Source organism: Hylobates moloch, unplaced genomic scaffold, assembly GCF_009828535.3.
Source record: "Hylobates moloch isolate HMO894 unplaced genomic scaffold, HMol_V3 SCAFFOLD_3, whole genome shotgun sequence".
Taxonomy (NCBI): domain Eukaryota; kingdom Metazoa; phylum Chordata; class Mammalia; order Primates; family Hylobatidae; genus Hylobates; species Hylobates moloch.
In genome coordinates this window covers 172,832,077-172,854,520 of record NW_026652278.1, presented here as the reverse complement: position 1 = coordinate 172,854,520, position 22,444 = coordinate 172,832,077, and the positions used below count along the sequence as shown (strand labels likewise).

General features: G+C 41.2%; 1 protein-coding gene across 1 annotated transcript in view; it reads left to right on the top strand.

Moving 5' to 3' along the window:
• CASP3 (caspase 3) overlaps positions 1-21,651 on the top strand; it is a 120,831-nt gene extending 99,180 nt beyond the window's left edge. Inside the window, exons 7-8 of the mRNA XM_058436936.1 lie at positions 11,045-11,086; positions 21,469-21,651. Coding sequence (XP_058292919.1) covers positions 11,045-11,085 — 41 coding nt within the window. The 3' untranslated portion in view covers position 11,086; positions 21,469-21,651. The remainder of the gene's footprint in view (positions 1-11,044; positions 11,087-21,468) is intronic.
• The last annotated feature ends 793 nt before the right edge of the window (positions 21,652-22,444 follow it).

The window sequence follows — 22,444 nt, the reverse complement described above, 5'->3', positions numbered from 1 at the left end:
ATTCTCAGCAATATTTTGCAATGCCTCACACTATTAATACACTTATTTGTGTTTTTGGCTGGCTGCGGTGGCTCACACCTGTAATCTCAGCACTTTTGGAGTCTGAGACAAGTGGATCACCCAAGCTCAGGAGTTCGAGACCAGCATGAGCAACATGACAAAAGCCCATCTCTACTAAAAATACAAAAATTAGCCAAGTGCGGTGGTGCATGCCTGTAGTCCCAGCTACTTGGGAGGCTGAGGTGGGAGGATCGCTTGAGCCTGGAGCTGAAGGCTGCAGTGAACCGAGATTGCGCCACTGCACTCCAGCCTGGGCAACAGAGCTGGACCCTGTCTCAGAAAAAAGAAAAAAAAATCAACTATGTGCCATGCACTGGGAAGACAAAAAGACAAACAAAATCACTCCTGCATTTAAGAGACTCACCTCTCTCGGATAGAAAAAATAGAAACAATGAGAGGTAATGACTATGTAAAATGGGAGTGAGACAGCAATCTCCAACCGGCCTGTGCACCGGGGTGCACCCTCGGCAAGTTCATGCCCTTCGCACTGGGGAGGAGCCCGGCCCCACCTCTTTCTGGGTGGAATCTAGGATTCAAACTGGCAGACAAGAAGGGCACGAGCAGGGACTCTGGCTTCGCAGAGGGTCCCTTTTCCTCCCTCTTTTCCTTTTCACCCAATAAAACCCTGCTTTACTCACCCTTCAAACCGTCTGCAAGCCTACATTTTCGTGGCCGTGGGCCAGACAAGGACCCCGTCGTTAGCTGAACTAAGGGAAAGTCCTGTAACAGGAGCAGGGAAGGAGGTCTGCTGAGGGTCCGGAGGTCTTGCACAAGAGGCAGGGCTTCAGGTCAGACTTGCAGGATGAGTAGGTGATGGGCAGGGGCGTGGGAGTGGGGAGGGGAGCATTCCAGGAAGTGGAAACAGCCTAGATCCAGGAAAGAGAGGCAGAAGGCAAATGCCAGGAAGGCAAATGCACATCATTCCCTGGGGCTGGAGGGAGAAGACCAGCTGGAGGGAGGAGACGAAACGTGTGCTGGATCCTGGTCATAAAGGAGCTGCTGTTCCCTTCGAAGGAGGGGACACTACCTTGAAAAGCTACTGAGGGATTTCAAGCAGAGAAGAGCTGCAACCTGATGTGTCAATCTGAAGAGCACTCTTTGTCGTTTATGAATAAGGAAACATTTGAACGTTAAGAGACACAGAGTGATGTCTGTATACTTCCTTTTGTATGGCAATTTCCTGTATTAAGGGTGAGAAACACCCTTAATACAGATTCTCATGATTATGTGTATTATGAGATGGTACTGGGGTTCTCAAAGGAGATGGTTATTCCTGGTTGTTAGTTGTTTTTTAAATTTTTGTTTCTTTTAAAATTATTTGTTTTGGGGCCGGGCGCGGTGACTCACGCCTGTAATCCCAGCACTTTGGGAGGCCAAGGCGGGCGGATCACGAGGTCAGGAGATCGAGACCATCCTGGCTAACACGGTGAAATCCCGTCTCTACTAAAACAAAAAATTAGCCGGGCGTGGTGGCGGGCGCCTGTAGTCCCAGCTACTCGGGAGGCTGAGGCAGGAGAATGCCGGGAACCCGGGAGGCAGAGCTTGCAGTGAGCCAAGATCAGGCCACTGCAGTCCGGCCTGGGTGACAGAGCGAGATTCCATCTCAAAAAAAAAAAAAAATTGTTTTGGTTTTTCTGTTTTTTGTTTGTTGCTGGTTTTTTAGAGGTGGGTCTCACTATGTTGCCCAGGCTGGTCTAGAACTCCTGGGCTCAAGCTATCCTCCCTACTCAGACTCCCGAGTAGCTGGGACCACAGGCGCACACCATGGCTCCTGGCTTTGGTGCTGCTTTTTATTAAGGAGATTTTCAAGTGTATACAAAATCAGACAAAATTGAATAATGTACGCTTATGTCCCCCTCACCACTCCCAACAACCAGCATCCTCTGGCCTTTACACTGGAAACTGTAAAGTCTTCTCAGCAATGTTTAGAATTATGACAGATGAAATCTCTCAGGCAGTTCCCTGGTAATCAGATAAAATAAACTCTGCATTTCCCTGGTAATCAGATGAGCACCCCCGGCTACCAATAGCTCCACCCGAGCACTACTTCCTAGACTGCTATACTTGCCCTGGGCTAGGCAAAGCTGGGCTTCCAGAGCCTATCAAAACAGTGGGCGCGACAGACTTCCTCAGAAATGCTCTGTGTTCTGTCTTGATCTTTCACATTTGTTGTTTCCTCTCAACACTGAATGTTTGCTTTGGTTAGGGGTGAATAAACCATGGGTGAATTCAGGCCTCAAACTCCTTTGGAGGAAGCAGAGTTCACGCCAGACAGAGAGGAGGCAGGAGTTCCCCCAGTTCAAGGTGCACACAGCAGGGACCTGGGGTACACAGCACCTCCCTCGCTCCTTCTCTGCCTTCTCTGCAGTCGGACCTGGCCAAGAGGCCTCTGCCACTGGACTCTGCACTCTGCACTCAGCCTCCTGATTCCAAACTCCACACTAGGGAGTGGCCACCAGAGCTTGATTACTGTCTATTGAGTGTTCATCATATGCCAGGTCTTGTGTCAACGCTGTCAATCCTCATAATTGCCCTTTGAGTTAAGTCTTCTTAACACCTTTACACAGATGAGGAAACTGAGGCTTTAGAGTTTAAGCAGTTTGTCCCAAGCTACATAGACTGTAAGTGGCAGAGCTGGAATTTGAACCCAGGTCCGACTGACTTCAAAGCCCAATACCTATCTGGTGGATGGAAACAAGAGAGGTTCATTGGCCGAGCGTAGTGGGTCACGCCTGTAATCCCAGCACTTTGGGAGGCCAAGGCGGGCAGATCATGAGGCCAGGAGATCGAGACCATCCTGGCTAACGCGGTGAAACCTCGTCTCTACTAAAAATACAAAAATTATCCAGGCGTGGTGGCACACACCTGTAGTCCTAGCTACTCGGGAGGCTGAGGCAGGAGAATTGCTTGAACCCGGGAGGTGGAGGTTGCAGTGAGCTGAGATCGTGCCACTGCACTCCAGCCTGGGCAACAGAGCAAGACTCTCTCTCAAAAAAAAAAAAAGATGAGAGGTTCAGCAGAAAGACCACAGTGTCCTGACACTACTATTTGTGTGCAGTTTCATTGTGTGTTTGTCTGTCTTGATCCAAGCTATTTCAATGCTGAGTGGCTTTAAAACTCCCAGCTGAAACCGTGTACATACACATGGGAATTCGTCTCAACACAGCAACTGGAACTGTATTTCTGCATGTTGTCATTGATATTTGGATAGTCATCCGGCACGTTTGCATTCATCATCTCATTTGTGTCTCTGGAACTGAATTAGGTTAATGTATTCCTGGAACCCAACATGGAGACTTTAAAAGGTAAAATGCATACAATAGGACAATGTCCTTTGATGATAATTCTACACCAAAGATTTTCAGTCAAACCTATGTCAGATTCTTCTCTGGACAAACTCAGAACTCTCCATGCCTTAGATTAGCAGCCTTCTGTTCCGCCCTGTGCTGGAACACCCTGGCTCATGAGAACAGGAGCACGCACGATCCCAGCCCCGCATTCAGGGGAGTTGTGTTACTTGGCCATGATGGATGGGTTGAGCATCCCCTATCTGAGATGCTTGGGACCAGAAGTGTTTTGGATTTTGGACTTTGGAACATTTGCATATGCATAATGAGAGATCTTGGGATAATACCCATGTCTAAACACAAATTCCTTTATGTTTCATGTACACCTTCTAAACAGAGACTCAAGCGTCATTTTACGCAATATTTTTAGTAAATTCACGCATGAAACCAAGTTTTTTCAAAATTATTTTTACTTTTATAGATTTGGGAGCTACAACTGTAGTTACCTTACGTGGCTATATAGCATAGTGGTGAAGTGTGGGCTTTTAGAGAAACTCTCACTAGAAGAGTGCATATTATCCCTAATAGGTGATTCTTTGTCTCTTACCCCGCCCACCCTCCTACCTTTCCAAGTCTCCAATGTCTGTTATCCCACTCTTTATGTCCATGTGTGCATGTTATTTAGCTCGCACTTAGAAGTGAGAACATGTGATACTTGACTTTCTGTTTCTGTTATATTTCACTTAAGATAGCGGCCTCCAGTTCTATCCATGCTGCTGCAAGAAACATTATTTCATTCTTTTTTATGGCTGACTAGTATTCCATGGCGTATACACCACATTTTCTTCACTCAGTCCCCCACTGATGAACACTTAGGTTGATTCTCTGTTTGCTATTGTGCATTGATTGCATTTTGACTGCGACCCATCCCATGAGGGTGGGTGTGAAATTTTCCACTTGTATCATGTTGGCACTCAAAAAGTGTCAGATTCTGGAACATTTTGGATTTTGGATGTTCGGATTAGAGATACTCAACCTCTATTTACACCATGTGTATTAGTTTCCTAGGCTACCATGGCAAAGTACCACAAAGTGTGTGGCTTTAAACAATAGAAATGTATTCTCTTCTAGTTCTGGAGGCCAGAAATCTGGAACCAAGGTCAGCAGGACTATGTTTCCTCTGAGATCCTGGGTAGAAGTCTTGTTTACCTCTTCCTAGCTTCTGATGGGGGCGTCAATCCCCGCCACTCCTTGGTTTGCAGACACGTTGCTCTAATCTCTACCTCCAGAGTCACGTGGCATTCTTGGTGGGTGTGTCTGTCTGTGTCTCTTCTCCTCCTCTTATAAGGACACTAGTTGTATTAAGAGCCCATCCCACTCCAGTATGACCTCATTTTAACTAATTATATCTGCAATTACCCTATTTCCAAATAAGGCCACATTCTGAGCTTCTGGGAGTTAAGATTTCAACATATCTTTTTGAGGGCACAATTCAAATGATAACACTATGGAAATCAGCAAACACTACAAATCAGGGCTTTAAGAAAAATAATTAAAATGTAGAATTTTTTAGAGTTGGTTTCCAACACATCAGTGTGTTTGTCTGTCATATGACAGCAGGACAGGGCCACTCACCTCAAATGTCACTTTTCCATGGGGATTTTTCATCAGAAATTTCCACATACTCCGAACGGACTATCTGCTGTCTGTCAGAGTATGATTTACAGGTGACAACATGCTAGTTAGGGTTTACCAGCCATTTCTTAGCCCTTTAAACATTTCTTATGTGCATTTCCACTATAGAAAACTTAAAAAATATGGAAGAGTAGAAAGAGAAGTTAAAAAAAATCATTCATAGTTTCATCATCCAAGGAGAGAGCTATTAATAATCCTTGAAAAATTTTCTTCAAAAATATTTTTGGAACTTTTTCTCACTTTTTCTTTTGCCGTTTATATTTTTTCTTTTGTGTTTAACCTGTTTGAGAACTTTGGCTTTTTTTCCTAATGCTTTTCATTATATATATATTTTAAATGTATGAGTAATACATGAACACACTTTCAGTTAAAACAGTAAGATAAGCAAAATCCATCTTGACCACCGCCTCAATCCCAGTCTTTCCCTCCGGAGGTAGACACTGTTATTAGTTTCAGGTGGATCCTTCCAGACCCTTTTCAATGCATTTTATGCATTAATGTTTTTGTTCATACATAAACCATAACGTATGATGTATTTCTATGCCATAGTTTACTCCTCCCTCACCCACTAAATTGTATGTCCTTGACAGCCTTTCATATTAGATTTAACTTGTTCTCTTTAACTGCTGCAACATATTTCATCCTATAAATAAGTCATAATTTATGTCATTGTTCTCCTGTTGCTGATTTTTAGATTGGTTTTGATCTTTCTTGATTGCAATTATGAAGCAATGAATGTCCTTTTACATGACTCTTTGTGCCCATGTACAAGCGTTTCTCTAGGATAAACAAGAAGAAGCAGAATTTTTAACTTGAAGAGTATTAATAATTTTAATATCATGCCAAATCCCCTTTAAAGCAATACCAATAAACCTTTCCACTGTATCCGTTTCTCCACATCCTAACCAATGCAAACATTATATTCTTTTAAAAGTTTGTTCATCTGATAGGAAAAACATGGCATTTTTCTGTTGCCGTTTTGGTTTGCTTTTTTAAGAGATTGCTAGTGAGGTTTCTTGGCTACTTAATATCTATTTCAGTTTGGTCAATTTCAGTGGGTCTTCATGCATATAGAACCCATCAGCCCCTCTTAATGGCCTAATCTGCAGGAGGTTTAAAGCTCAGGCTCTTGAAATAAAACTTCATATATTTGATAATTGGTGCATTATGGAAATAAGGCTAGTGTTTCATCTGAATTCAGATGGTCTCTCAGTTTATTAATGCATCCATTTCTATCACTGATGCTCTTTTAAGGAGGTGTGATAGTGTCTCAGGATTTGAAAAAGTAGGGTTGGATTTTTAAAAAATTTGTTAACTTAGAATTTATCCTGGAAAAAAGTTCTGCAACGTCAACTACAGAATCAAAAATTAAGCAAATCATCCAATAGAGTAATCAGCTTCACTGCCTAATCCAGGGGGAACTTCAATCCTAATTTCTGAGTTCCTGAAGATTATTTTCAGTTATGTCAAAGAATACAGCAGAAGCTCTCTTAACTGATGTGATTTACATTAGTAGGTAGTTGTATAATTATAAAAGTTAGTAAAAATGGAGAGTTGAAAAATAGAAACAAATGTTAAACATTGTAACTGAAAATAAAAATACACTCATTTATCCATCTTTTATAGGTAGAGCCAAGGTGTTTTCTCTTTGTATAGATCTGCTGACCTCATTTCTATATAGTCTTTTTTTTTTTTTTTTTTGAGACGGAGTTTCACTCTTGTTGCCCAGGCTAGAGTGCAGTGGTGTGATCTTGGCTCACTGACAGCATCTTCTGCCTCCCAGGTTCAAGTGATTCTCCTGCCTCAGCCTCCCGAGTAGCTGGGATTACAGGCATGTGCCACGACGTCCAGCTAATTTGTGTGTGTGTGTATGTCCGGCTAATTTTTCTTTGGTATTTTTAGTAGAGATGGAGTTTCACCATGTTGGCCAGGCTGATCTCGAACTCCTGGCCTCAGGTGATCCGCCCACTTCAGCTTCTCAAAGTGCTGGATTACGGGCATGAGCCACCCCGCCTGGCCTATGAAGTCTTTCTTGCATAAATCACCCCCATATGTATCATCTCCAATTTTCCAGTGTCTGTTTCTTTAAAGTGGATCGAAAACTTTAATGTATTTGAAAAGTATTCTTTTTATAGTCTAATTAAACAGCATTTCTCAGGCACTTAGCTTTCTTGCCTTACCTAAAATCACTCAATGATTATCATTGAAACAGCAAGTCACTTGTTTTGGACTCATAGTTCCTTGTCTTGCATACAGCTTAATTAGATCACGTTAACAGTAAGTACAAATGGTGCCAGTGGGTTTTAAGACAACAACTAACTCTGGAAAACTAACATCTCAACTAATGGAAGAAAAAGGAAGTTGGCATATTGGAGAAAAGCCTCCGTGCGCCAATGGCACTAGTCAGATGTATTACTGAGGTTATGGGTAGTATAGGTCAACTGGGAGAGTCCATTCAATGGAAATCTTTTAAGCAGAGTTCACTCTGTTATAAAACACACTAACGTAAATGTCTCAGTGCAAAATTAGTTTTGAAACACTCGAACTGAGAAAAGGTAAAATTTAACTAGGCACAGAAAAACGGATTGAGTAATGTGGTCAAAGTGCTTTGATTTCTTGGGTAAAAGAGATACCATGAGGTAAGACATCGAATAGTTCAGCGGAAGAAAGGAAAACTAGACTTAAACTGGTAGAACCGAGCCTTAGTATGTTATTGGGAGATTATTTAGTTACACTGGAAATGATAAAATTATTTAACCTCTTTGTGCCTCGGTTTCCTCTTGTTAAATTTGAAAAATCATTCGTAATTTACTACATAGCATCATTATGATAATCAGAATATATATTAGTGGACGATGTGCTCCCAAAGGCAGAGACCACGCCCTATTCATTTTTTTGTGATCCATGGCATTTGTGTGGAGATGACCCCTTTAAAAATAAAATGTGAACAAGATAATACTTGTCTTCTAAGTATCCACTGGCTGGGAAAATCAACCCATGTATAGGAGGGTTCTCACCCCTGCAGTGTTGCCTCACCCACGAGGTGTGAGCTGCGCTGGTTGGGAGTTGCATTTTTTGGCACTCAGCACACGACCCCTTTCCGTAGTACACATTTCACAAGTGTTTGCTGAACTTTCAAAGGCAAAGGCACCATAGCATCAGTAATTTTTTCTTTTTTCTTTTTTTTTTTTTTTTTTTTTTTGAGACAGAGTCTTGCTCTCTCACCCAGGCTGGAGTGCAGTGGCATGATGTCTGCTCACTGCAACCTCCACCTCCCAGGTTCAAGCAATTCTTGGGCCTCCGCCTTCTAAGAAGCTGGGATTACAGGCCTGCGCCACCATCCTTGGCTAATTTTTGTATTTTTAGTAGAGACAGAGTTTCATCATGTTGGCCAGGCTGATCTCAAACTCCTGGTCTCAAGCAGCCTGCCTCAGCCTCCCAAAGTGCTGAGATTACAGACATGAGCCACCATGCCTGGCTATAGTAGTAATATTTGTATGACACCCAAACTTTGCTGTTGATATAGTCAAAACAGAATTGTTTTTATTTGAAGTTTCTTTTTCTATATATACATAGAGAGAGAGACACACATATATATATGTGTGTGTGTATATATATATATGTGTGTGTGTGTATATACATATATATATATATATTTTTTTTTTTTTTTTTGAGATGGAGTCTCTATTTCCCAGGCTGGAGTGTGCAGTGGCACAATCTTGGCTCACTGCAACCTCCGCCTCCCGGGTTCAAGTGATTTTCCTGCCTCAGCCTCCCAAGTAGCTGGGACTACAGGTGCATGCCACCACGCCCAGCTAATTTTTGTAATTTTAGTAGAGACATGGTTTCACCATATTAGCCAGGCTGGTCTTGAACTCCTGACCTCGTGATTCACCTGCCTCAGCTTCCCAAAGTGCTGGGATTAGAGGCGTGAGCCACCACGTCTGGCGTTTCACTAGGTATTTTATTTGTGATGGAAGCTATCTCAGCAGTTCAGATGCCTGGCTGACAGCTGGGTCAGGATTGAGGTGCCATTGCCACTAAAAGCAAGGGCCATGACTTTCACCCAGCTAGAGGGATTAATAGTTCTTAATGATTTGTACTCGGCCTTCCCCTCCCTTAGTACAGATAATTGAGAATTGACTGTTACTATTTTATTTCTTTGTTATCTTTTACGTAGTATTATTTGTTATTTATTATGTAGTATTATCTTAATATAATACTCCAATAAATAACAAATAATAGTATAAATATAGTATCAATAATATAAATGCTACTGACAGTCAAATCTTAAGTAATTGAAGAAATAAAAATCACAAAAAAGATGTTCTATGCTGGACTCCTTGGTTGTTTATACCTAACTTTTAGAAAATTCCAGCTTTCCCTTCTCTGAATTTCCTGGGTTTTATCTAAGTTCTCTGATTAATAACCTCATCTTTTGGCTCCAACTATATATTCCTTGATTGTAGATTTAAATTCCCAAGTGGTTGTCTCACTAGAATCCACTCCTCCCCTCCCCTAAAAGGAGCTGATTAATTAGGTGAAAGCACAGTCCCAATAACTAATTGAACTATGTTCTATTTAAGTAGTAGCCTTTCTCTCTTGTGAGATCTTGCTATTTAACGTAAAGAAAAAAGGCCGCCTTGTCAAAATTTACCAAGACTTTATATATACCATATAATCTTCAACTTCCTAGTTCTGCTCTGATATGTATTATTTCTTTCCTTCTAATTTTGGGTTTGATTTATTCTTGCTGTTGTAGTTCCTTGAGGTGCATCATTAAGCTGTATATTTGACATAGTTTTCTATTTTTTGATGTAGGCATTTATTGCTATGAACTTCCCTCTTAGCATTGCTTTTGCTGTATCCCACAGGTTTTTGTATGTTGTTTATATTTTCATTTGTTTCAAGAAATTTTTAAATTTTTTTCTTAATGGTTGTTCTGAAGCAGGCTGTTCGATCTCCACGTATTTGTACAGTTTCTGAAGTTTCTCTTTTTATTGATATCTAGTTTGACTCCATTGTAGTCTGATAAGATACTTGATATGATTTTGATTTTAAAAATGTGTTGAGCTGGGCATGGTGACTCATGCCTGTAATCCCATCAATTTGGGAAGCTGAGGCAGGCAGATTGCTTGAGCCCAGAAGTTGGAGACCAGCTTGGGCAACATGGTGAAATCCTATCTCTACAAAAAATACAAAAAATTAGCCAGGCATGGTGGTATGTGCCTGTAGTCTCAGCTATTCGGGAGACTGAGATGGGAGGATCACCTTAACCCCGGGGAGGTTGAGGCTGCAGTGAGCCATGAGTGCCACTGCACTCCAGTTCTGAGCAACAGAGTGAGACCCTGTCTCAAAAAACAAAAACACACAGACATATACATAAATACTCTGCAGAATCTATGTATGTATGTATGCATTTCCCCGCAGAGGACAAAGGGCTACATAAGGGACACTATTTGTAAAGTTTGTGTGTGTGTGTGTGTGTGTGTGTGTGTGTGTGTGTGTTTGGGATGGAGATTTTTTGAGACTGGCTATCTGGCCAATTTCAAAATTCTGCAAGAATGAAGATTGAGTGCCAGGCATCTGACTTGCACAGTTATGCATTTTATTTGGTTACCCAGGTCTTCCCCACAACCCATTTCATTAGTCATTAGTCAAATTCAATTTTTATTTATTTATTTTTTTGGACAAGAGTCTCGCTCTGTCACCCAGGCTGGTATGCAGTGGCACAATTTCAGCTCACTGCAACCTCTCCCTCTCGGGTTCAAGCGATTCTTCTGCCTCATTCTTCTCCCGAGTAGCTGGGACTACAGGTGCGTGCCACCACGCCCAGCTAATTTTTGTATTTTTAGTAGAGACGGGGTTTCACCATGTTGGCCAGGCTGGTCTTGAACTCTTGACCTTGTGATCCGCCCGCCTCGGCCTCCCAAAGTGCTGGGATTACAGGTATGATCCATCGTGCACGGCCATAATTTTTTTGGTTTTCTTTTCTTTTCTAGAAAGAAACAGGGAGGAAGGAAGAAAGGGAGGAAGGATCTGAAGTAAGTATGATAAAACTTTGTAGTAGATACCAAGATGTTTAAAAATTGCTCTATATGTTTTTCTTTATACTTATTTCAAACCAAAAAATTATTTCATCCTTGTAAACAATGAGGAAAATACACATAAGTTTTATAAAATGCAACACTCTCATCCAAAGAAGATTAATTTTAACATTTTGATGTATATGAGTTCAGACTGTGCCATACTTTCATTTGCCTCCAAGTCCTAATATATAATATACGTTGGTGCTTTTTGTTGTTGTTTTTTTGGGGGGATAGTTTTTGAAGAAGCCAAAATTTTTTTTAAATGTTCTATTTATAAGGTAGATGACTCTGAGCTTTGTTCTTTCTTTGAGTCTGCGTCGGCTCGCCTTCCTTGATTCTACGACGTTTTGTCACAGTTCCACAGTCCTGTTTGTAGATCGTGTGGGTTATTCTTCACCCCACTCTGTCCACTTGGGGGCTATCTCAGTCCATTTCAGATCTGAGGCTGGACGGAGGCCGACACCCGTTTCCAAGCCAAGTCTTCCTGTGCGGCCGACATTCATCAGATCACCCTCCCTCTGTGAAACGGGGTCTCCTAAGGGCACCCCCTGACTTTCTGACACCCTCATACATTTGGCCCTCGGTATCCACAGTATTCCCCACCGGTGGATTCAATCAACCAGAAATCGAAAATATCCTTTAATAAATTGCATCTGTACTGAACACGTACAGACTTTTTTCCTTACCATTATTCCCTAAACAACACAGTAGAACAATTATTTACATTGCATTAGGTATTAGAAATAATCCAGAGAAGATTTAAAGTACACGGAGGATGTGCGTAGGCGATATGCAAATATTACGCCATTTTATGTCAGAGACTTGAACATTCTGGATTTGGTGGCAGCACAGGTCCTGGAACCAATTCCCCAAGGATGTGGAAGGAGGACTGTGTCATTCAGGAAAAAGTACAATCCTCTGCGGTGCTGCCCCCAGCTCCCCGCCTTCACCACTGCGCCTGCGCCTCCGAGAGTGGACTACAACTCCCAGGATGCACTGCGCCCGCCACTGCCCTGGCAGCCCGACTTCCTGCTGGGCGTTTCCTGTGGGTTGGGGCTCCGCCCAGTATGGGGAAAGTTTAAGGTGGAAGGGCCCTCGTTTTTCGGCGGCTTGGGAAGGTATTGGGAACAGCTTATGTTTTTCTTTCACAAAAAAGCAGCAGGCACCACAGAGAGAGACGGCTGTCTAGTTTTTTGATGTGCACAGACCTTGCTTCTCTGAACCGGGAGAGAGGTGTTTGCCCCTCACTGCGGGGGCCCAGCACAGGTGGTTCCTGCTGGCTCTTGTCCTCGGTCACATCGTCCTTGGAGTTGTAGGAATCCCTCCCAGACTGTGGGATAGGCTGACAATCTTGGGTGTTATTGTGGTGGTGAATGTTTTCTCTTTAAGGGATTTCAGTGGGAAATTTAGAGGAACGTAGAGGAGGCTGTTGGGTATTTTACCCTGCGTGCTTCCTTTAGAGATTGTTCTGAGTTGTGTACTTTGTAATCCTTGGGCCCGGGATTCTTATCATGTTCTTTTCAACTGGTTTTTGTTAATGTGTTTGTTCTGAAGACAGTCTCCTGGGGGAATGAGACATCTCCTTAAGGCGCCACTTGACTGACAGACACCCTTAATGTATGTAATTCATGGAAAACTACAGTCCCCACCTCACCCCCCCCAAAAAGGAAAACATCTGAGTTAGGGGTATGTCAGATTGAAATACAACAGTTTGAAGAGTGAATGGTGGCTGGAAGGTGAGCGGTTAGAAGTGATTGTAAATTCCTTTCCGGTATATTGTTAAGAGGGATAGGATGGTGGCCTGACACCCAGCTCTGCTATTTATTCTCTTATCTCTTACAGGTTAGTTTCCCTCTTTGAGTCTTAGTTTCTTGTCTGTAAAATAAGGGTGATATTGCCTGTCCTCCCTGCTTGACAGTTTTTGTGAAGGCAGTTCAAAATAAAGTATGTCAACATAGTTCCTAAACCCCACAGTCTCCCAAAAGTGAGTGAGTTGGTAATCAGTAGAGTGTCCAGTGTAATAAAAGGCCAGGGCCGCTAGGAATGCCGTTCAAAGCAGACCGCATCTACAAAATACCTTCACAGTAACACCTAGATTCGTGTGTGATTAAATAATTGAATTAAATAGTAATAATTAATAATAGCCTAGCCAAACTGACACGTAAAATGAACCCTCATACCCCAGAAAGTGTTTGCTCAAATATTATGTTTTCCTAACATTTAAAATTGCAATCCGACACACGTGCACATCTTCCCTAATATTCTCTCTCCCCCTCCCCCTAGCCTGTTTTCCTTTAGCATTTATTGTCTTTGAGCATCCCTGTATTTCTTATCTCTATGTTTATTGTCTTTTTGCCTTCTCTGGAATGGTAGCTCCACGTGGGCGGGGAATTTTTGTCAATGTTGTGTACTGAAGAATCCTCAGCACCCAGCACAGTATCTAGCACACAGTGGGCTCCTAAGAAACTTTTGCAAATCACCGAATGAAGCATAATGTGAGCACTCAGTAAATATTTTTTCGAATGAATTTAGAGCTGGAGTTCATCATGAGATATTCCTGAACAGCCTCAGTAGGAGAGAAATAGGAAAAGGGTAGAAGGATGGCAGATTATAGGAAAAAAGAAAATTTTCAGAGTTTGACATCTAAGAAGTCGAAGAATTAGTGAAGAAGGAGCACAGACTTGGGTGTGAGTTCCCTTTACCCCTTAGCTCTGTAACTTTGGACAGGTTGTCTAATCTCCTTGAGCCTCAGTTTCTTCATCTGTAAACTGGGAATAGTAATACTTATCATGCAGGGTTGTACCAGTGGTGACAAGTTGATGCATTTAAAGGGCTTAGCATAGGGCCTGGCCCATAGTGAGTGTTTATTAAGAGGTGGCTGTTGCCATCATCATCATCATCATTATTCAATATCAAAGTGGGGAAATTTATAAGAAATCATTGAAGTGTACTAAAAGTAAAATTTTGGGATTTAAGTCTAGCCTGTGAAGTTGGGATGTTAAAATCTGAAACAATGTTAATACACAAGTTTGGGCTGTACAGAGAGTCGAGGCACAGTCACTTTTATGCCAAGTCCTTTTATTTTGTTTCAAAACAGAATGAAAATCTTTTCAGCATACATAGCCCATAACACAGAGTAATTGACATCAAATCCTTCAGTTTGCCCCAAGCTGCCACTTAAACTGCAGGGTTAGTTGGTTCCAGGTCAGAGGTGCCATTCATTTGCTTTCAACTGATACGTGAGACAAAAAGTGCACTCTTCGCTGCTGATGTTCTGCTCACCAGGATTCTTTTGTTGTCTCCTGAGGTTGTTGTTTTGGACAACGAGAGAGATGTTAGGTTCCAGCAAAGCTCCATAAAGACACTGACTCAACTCCACCATAAGTATAACCTGTCACCGTAAGTAAAACTGAAAGGATATACCTTATCACCATAGTATATACTATATGTATATATACTATATATATAGTATATACTTTATCACCATAAGTATAGCTGAAAGGTTTCCTGAAAGATCCAAAGGAATATACACTCACAGAACCCTCCATATGTCGTGTTGCTTGCATATCAATACCATTGCTGGTGTTCTAACAGAACTTTTAGGATTGGTCCCCTCTGATAAATGGTAATTTTCCTGATATGTGGGTTGTGTGTTTATCTGAAAAATGCTAATTCTGGAAAAGTGTGAACCTGGTCATTCTCCATGGCATTATGCACAGTTTTAACTTCTTGCGAGAAGACATTTGTAGTTAGGAAGAAAAGTAGGTTTAATGTAGAGGAAAGATGAAGGCCGGATGTTTGAGGTTTTTCTTCTGGTCTTTCTGTTTCCTGTAGTATCTGAATATAACTGGTTACACTATTTCATGTTTATTTAAGAAGTGGGCAGATTGTGAAAAAATAGCTGCAGTGTTCTGAGTTATGATCTTGTTTCTTGGTTTCTGTTTTGCTCTGTCGTTATGAGAAATAAATGGGAGGGAGAGCCATAGTTTAAGAATGATAGATTCTTCCAGCAGTTCTTTTTTGACCCAAGGCCATCTCCTCACAGAGGGCTGTGGAATGTGTAGTAACATTCTTTCGAGTGTCATTCAATTCAGGATGGATGGACTTTAGTGGAGAACAGCAGTCACCTCAACCTTACTTCAAGATTCCAAGATATTTTCTTACCTAAATGTTAGAGATGGAATCATGAAAGTACCACTGTTCTGTGTTCTGTTTCCCGAATGGAAAAAATACGGATTTAAATTGAATTAGTCCTTGTTCTTCTGTGTATTTAGGTTTAGGCATGCTTATAATAAAGAATTAAAACAATACTTTCAAATTTATTATTTATTTATTTTTATTTTTTTGAAGCAGAGTCTCACTTTGTCACCCAGGCTGGAGTGCAGTGGTACAATCATGGCTCACTTCAGCCTTGACCTCTGGGCTTAAATAGTCCTCCTGTTTCAGCTTCCCAAGTAGCTGGGACCCACAGGTGTGTGCCACCATGCCTAGCTAATTTTTTATTTTTATCTTTTGTAGAGGTGGAGTCTTGCTATGTTGCCCAGGCTAGTCTTGAACTCCTGGCCTCAAGTGATCCTCCCACCTTGGCCTCCCAAAGTGCTGGGATTACAGACATGGGCCACTGTGCTCAGCCCAAATTTATTATTTTCAAATTAAAGATGTACCTAATTGATGTCCTGTCCAAAGCATTAAAATATCTTGATAAATCCTTTCCTAACGGGAACAGCCCAGGATAAAATTGGGTATGACTCTGCCCCTCACTCTTTTTGTTTTGAAGGCAGCATGTCCAAGTCTACGTTCTTTCTGATAATGAATGCATCTGGCAGAGATGGAAGCCTTATCTTCTGTTATTAACATTGTTTCACAGCCTCAGATCAGTCACTGCACAAACCCAGGGGGCCCTACATATCAAATTGTGATTTTTTCAAGGAGGAGGCCGTGAGTATTTATTCTCATCAGGTTCTTAATAGGAGAGGGGGATAATTCAGGTTCTATTTAAACATTGCTCTTTTTGTTCCTGAGGTATGTCAGCTGAGGTCACTTTGTAAGGAAAATTGAGATTGTGTTCCCAAGATTCCGGCCACTTCCCAAGGACACTGGCTCAGTTCTTGTTCTCACCCAATTCAGTATCTCAGTTTCCAGAGGACAGAACCTTACCTCACCACATCCTTAACAGGTGTCTTTTTCTCCAACTCTAGCCTCGTCCTACATTGCTTAGTTTCCCCATTTTTTCCCAACTTATCTGGAGCCCTGATTTTTTTTTTTTTTTGAGGCGGAGTCTGTCTCTTGTCGCCCAGGCCGGAGTGCAGTGGCGCGATCTCGGCTCACTGCAAGCTCCGCCTCCCGGGTTCATGCCATTCTCCTGCCTCAGCCTCCCGAGTAGCTGGGACTACAGGCATCCGCCACCACGCCTGGCTACTTTTTGTATTTTTAGTAGAGACGGGGTTTCACTGTGTTAGCCAGGATGGTCTCGATCTCCAAACCTCGTGATCCGCCTACCTCGGCCTCCCAAAGTGCTGGGATTACAGGCGTGAGCCACTGCACCTGGACTTTTTTTTTTCTTTTTCTTTTTCTTTTTTTTTGAGGCATGGTCTCACTCTTGCCCAGGCTGGAGTGCAGTGGCGGGATCTCGGCTCACTACAAACTCCTCCTCCTGGGTACCAGGGATTCTTCTGCCTCCAACCCCCAAGTAGCTGGGACTACAGGCGTGCGACACCACTCTTGGCTAATTTTTGTATTTTTAGTAGAGATGGGGTTTCGCCATGTTGCCCAGACTGGTCTCAAACTCCTGAGCTCAGGTAATCTGCCTGCTTCGACCTCCCAGAGTGCTGGGATTACAGGCATGAGCCATGGCGCTCATAGATACAGGTATAGATTGAAGTTCTTTTTTTTCTTTCAGCAAATGGATATCTAATTGTTTCAGTATCATTGGCCGAAAAGACTATTGTTTTTCCACAGAATTTCCTTTACCTTTGTCAAAAATTAATCATCCACGTGTGTGGAAATAATTCTGTTCTCTCTATTCTGTTTCATTAGCCTATCTGTCTATCTCTAAGCCAAGATAACACTGTCCTGATTACTGTACCTTTATAATAAACCTTCAAATCAGGTAGTGTTAGCCCTTCAACTTCATTCTCCATTTTAAAAGATGTTTGGGCTGTTCCAAGTCCTTTCATTTCCCTGTGGATTTTAGAATTAGCTTTTCAATTTGTATTAAAAACTTTGCTAAGATTGTAATTGGGATTCTCTTAAATCTGTAGATCAATAGATTTAATTGACATATCAACAATATTGAGTCATATACATGCATGCCCATGAATAAGGTGTATTTCGCCATTCATTTAGCTCTTTAATTTCTCTGGTAAAAATTTCTTTGATAGGACATCAAAAGCACTATGCATAAAAAGAATATTGATAAATTAGACTCACCCAAATTAAAAATTCTGCTTTTAATTTTTTTAATTGAAATTTTTATTACTAATATTATTTTGATGGACAAATCATAATTTTATACATTTATAGAGTACAATGTGATGCCTTGATATATGTATACAATATGACATGATTAAATCAAGCTAATTAAACATGTCCATCACCTTGCTTACTGTCATTTTTTAGGGTGAGACATTTGAAATTTACCGTGTTATTCTGAAATATATAATACATTATTATGACTCTGGTTACTTTGCTGTGCAATAGATCTCAAAGTCTATTCCCCTTGTCTGTCTGAAACTTGTGCCCGTTGATCAACAGCTCCTCATTCCCTGCCTCCTCACCACCCTACTGCTTCAACCTCTGGTAACCATCATTCTATTCTCTATGTCTATGAATTCAACTTATTAGATCCACATATAAGTAAGATTATTCAATATCTGTCTTTCTGTGCTTGTTAATTTCACTTAGCTTAATGTCCTTCAGATTAATCTATTTTGCCATAAACATTATTTTGGGACTAAATAATATTCTATTGTGTGTGTGTGTGTATATATATATATATTGCTAATATATATATATATCTCAATTAAAGAGACACTCTCAAGAGACTGGGAGATAATATTTGAAAATCATATCTGTTAAAGGATTGGTATCTACGATATTTAAAAAACTCTCAAAAGTCAACAATAAGAAAGCAAACAACTCAATTAAAAAATGAGCAAAAGATTTGAACAGACACTTGTTCAAAGAAAGCTTGTGGATGGCAAATAAGCACATGAAAAGATGCTCAACTTCATTAGTCAGTAGAGAAATGCAAAATTTTTTATGTGTATAAATTTACAGGCACAAGTGCAATTTTGTTATATGCATTGATTGCATAGCAGTGAAGTAAAGGCTTTTACAATATCCATCCCCAAATAATGTGTATTGTACCCATTAAGTAATTTCTCAGGGAAATGCAAATTAAAACCACAATGAGAAACCACACCTACTGGAATGCTAAAAATAAAAAAATCTGACTATATGCCAAGTGTTGTTTGGATGTGAAGGATCTGGAACTCTTATACACTGCTGGTGGGAATATAAAATTGCGCAAATACTCTGCAAAACAGTTTTGCAGTTTCTTAAAAATTTAAATGTACACCTGTCTCTGATCTGGCTATTCCGTTCTCATATTTAGCCTGGACAAATGAAAGCATATGTGTCTACAAAGACGTGTATTTGAATGTTCGTAGAAGCTTTATTTGTAATAGACCCAAGCCGGAAATAACCCAAATGTCTATCAGCAGGTGAATGGATAAACAAACTGTGTTATATTTAAATAGTACTCAGCAATAACAGGGAGGGAACTGTTGGGGCATGCTGCAACATGGATGAATCTCAAAATTATTATGCTGTGTGAGACAAGCAAGGCAAATAGAAACATACATATTGTATGATTTCACTTATAAAAATTCTACAAAATGCAAATGCATGTGTAACAACAGAAAGGTGGTCTGGGAAGGAGGGGCAAGAGGGAGGGATTTCAAAGGGGCCCTAGAAAGCTTCCAAGGGTGATAGAGATGTTCATTATTTTGAATGTGATGATGGTTTTACAAGCATATTCATGTGCCAATACTTATTAAATTGTACATATGAAATACTGTCATCCCTCAGTACCCATGGGGGATTAATTTCAGGACCTCAAAGATACCAGATTCCCTTTGCATATAACCTACACACATCCTCCCATATACTTTAAATCCGTTTTCATGCTACTGATAAAGACATACCCGAGACTGGGTAATTTATAAAGAAAAAGAATGTACTCACAGTTCCACGTGGCTGTGGAGGCCTCACAATCATGGTGGAAGGTGAAAGGCACGTCTTACATGGTGGCAGAAAAGAGAGAATCAGAATCAAGCGAAAGAGGAAGCCCCTTATAAAATCATCAGATCTTGTGAGACTTACTACCATGAGAACATATGGGGGAAACTGCCCCCATGATTCAATTATCTCCCACCAGGTCCCTCTCACAACATGTGGGAATTATGGGAGCTACAATTCAAGATGAGATTTGGGTGGGCAGGGACACAGCCAAACCGTGTCAATTACTTATAGTACCAAATACAGTGTAAATGCTACATTACTATACTGTATTGTTTTGGGAATAATGACAAGGGAAAAAAATCTGCACATGATCAGTATAGATGCAACCATCCATTTTTTTTTTCAAATACTTTTGATCTGAATTGGTTGAATCCATGGATACAGAACCCATGGATATGGAGGGCCAACTGTATATGCAGTTTATTGTATGTCAATTACAGCTCAATAGTCTTTCTAAATTAAAAAATGTAGCAAGAATAATATGCATATTCCCATCACCCAGCTTCAATACTTTTCAGCATTCTGCTATTCTCTTTCAAGGAGTTTTTCTGTAAAGGGGAAAGGAGAGATGGTCTGTATCTAGAAAGAGATGTGGAATCACATAAGAATTTTTGTTTTTTATTAAGGAGGGAGACAAGACAGCACATCTATATGCTGAGGAGGGGTGAGCACAAACTGATGCAAGAGTAAGAGGAACTTCCTGAGAGTCTTTGTGTGGGCAGGACCAGCAGGGGTGGTGTCCTGTGTACAAAGGCAGGAAGGGCCTTGGGGGAGAGGACAGCTCATCCAGACCAGCAGGGAAGACAAAGACATGAACAGGGTTTTCTTAGTATCCCACACAGACTCTTTGTTAATATATCAATGACTACAACCATAGAATAGTTAATAGGCCTTTGTATTCATTCATAAGATGAGTCACACAAATCCAGGAGTACTTGAGTTTCTTGGATGAAGTTTTCAACAAGGACACCGCGAACATCTTGTAGGTATAGATTTCTCTGTGTCTGCAGCTAAGGAGTGATGCACCCCCCAACCAACTCTCCTTTGAAGCAATGCTCGCTTGGTCTGAATTGGAGTGATCAATTGGTAGAGATGATAGAAAGTCCTCTGCCTGTGTATTCAGTAGAAAATTATACCGTCATTCTATTTTTTTTCAGTGTTAATGGTATTCTCATAAAAGCTTCCATTCCCTGTCCCCTTGTTGGTACCACCACCATCACTCTAATCACCATTACCTATGCAACAAAAATAGCAGTAACTACCATTTAATAAGTGGTGCTCTCTGAGGCCAGGAAGTCAGGAGGTCGAGGCTGCAGTGAGCCAGGATTCACCACAGCACTCCAGCTGGGTGACCCTGTCTCAAAAAAAAAAAAAAAAAAAGGAGGGCTGGGCTCTGCCATCTCACTTCTCTTCACAACAGCCCCATGGGGTCATGTATGACTGTATCAGCCCCTGTTAACAGTTGTGGAAAGTTAGGCTTACAGAATTAGGCTACTGCCTATTGTCACATCTCAGAAGCATCAGAGCCAGAATTGAAATCCAAGTCCAGGTGACTCCAAAGTCCTTGCCCTTAACAATAATTTTCTGTCATACCACCTCCCCTTATGAGTGAGAATTTTTCCTGGCAAGAGTAGATAAATGCATGTTTTCCCTCCAATTCTCGTTTATTGTAAAGACCACATTTTGACAATAATAAAGGAACTCAGAAGAATGAAAATAATTCACAGTTCCAACATCCTGTTGCAGCAACTGTTTGCATTTTTCTCCATTTCCTTTTGACCCTTATCCGTACGTACATAATTTACATAGTTGTAAATGCAATTTTATTTTCTGCTTTTATGCTTAATGTTATACCAAACTTTTTTTTTGCTATTTAGTCTTTGATAGATGCACAATATTCCATTTCGTTAATGTGCCACAGTTTAAACAATCACTCACGATGGACGATATTTGTTTCCAGTTTCTTAGTTTTTAAACTATACTGCAACAAACCATTTTGTTTTCCTCCCATCTTTTGTCATTTTTTTTCTTAGAATAAATTCCCAAGAGTGAGATTACGGAACAAGAATTTGAACATGTTTATGGATTTAATACTTTAAAAGGAAGTGAAATTAGGAGAGTTTGTATCTTCGATCACAGTGGATAAATTTCACAGCTGGCAAGAACAGATTAACTACATGAATTATTGTTTAGTTGGACCAAAATTAAAGACAAATGGGGAGTGACTGCTAATGGGGACAGGGTTTCTTTTTGAGGTGATGAAATGTTCTGGAATACGATAGCAGTCATGGTTGCATGACTTTGCCAATGTGCTAAGAACACTGAATTGTATGTATACTTTAAAAGGATGGATTTTATGGTGTGTGAATTATATCTCAATAAAGCTGTTATTAAAAATTAAAGAAAAAATTTCAGACACTCCTCGTAATAGTTTTAACCATTGCTACAGGAGAATTCTAGATTTGTTTTTATATTTGGAGGCAGCGTATCAATAGTGTTTAAGAGCATAAAACCATCAGAGTTTGAATTGTAGGGTCATGACCTATCTGCTGTGTGGCCCTTGGCCAGTGCTATAGGTTGGGTCCTCCCGAAGCCAGTGCTGAGACAGAGTTTGGGGTGCAGGGTGTTTGTTAAGGATCAACACAGGACAGGCCAATGGCGGAAGCAGGACTGGGCAGAGAAAGGGGTGGAAATGAGATGCAGGCCCGACACAGCTGGACCAGCCCTGCAGGAGCTCCAGACAGTCAGTGCTCCTGCACGGGGCTGAAACGGCCAGACCTTTATACACTGGCCTGGCTCCGAAGCATGCTGTGGTGCGGCCCAGGAAGGGCGTTAATGAGGGGCTCTGTATCTAGGGCTGACCTGAACAGCTGGCAGCAGAAGGCCCACTGCATTGGTCACCTCCTGACAGCCGGGCAACAAGGCCAGGTCTGACCAGGGGTCTGGGTGGCACTTCTTTGTGTCTACCGTAGCAAGTTGCTTTCACTGCTTTTGCCTCTGTTTCCTCAC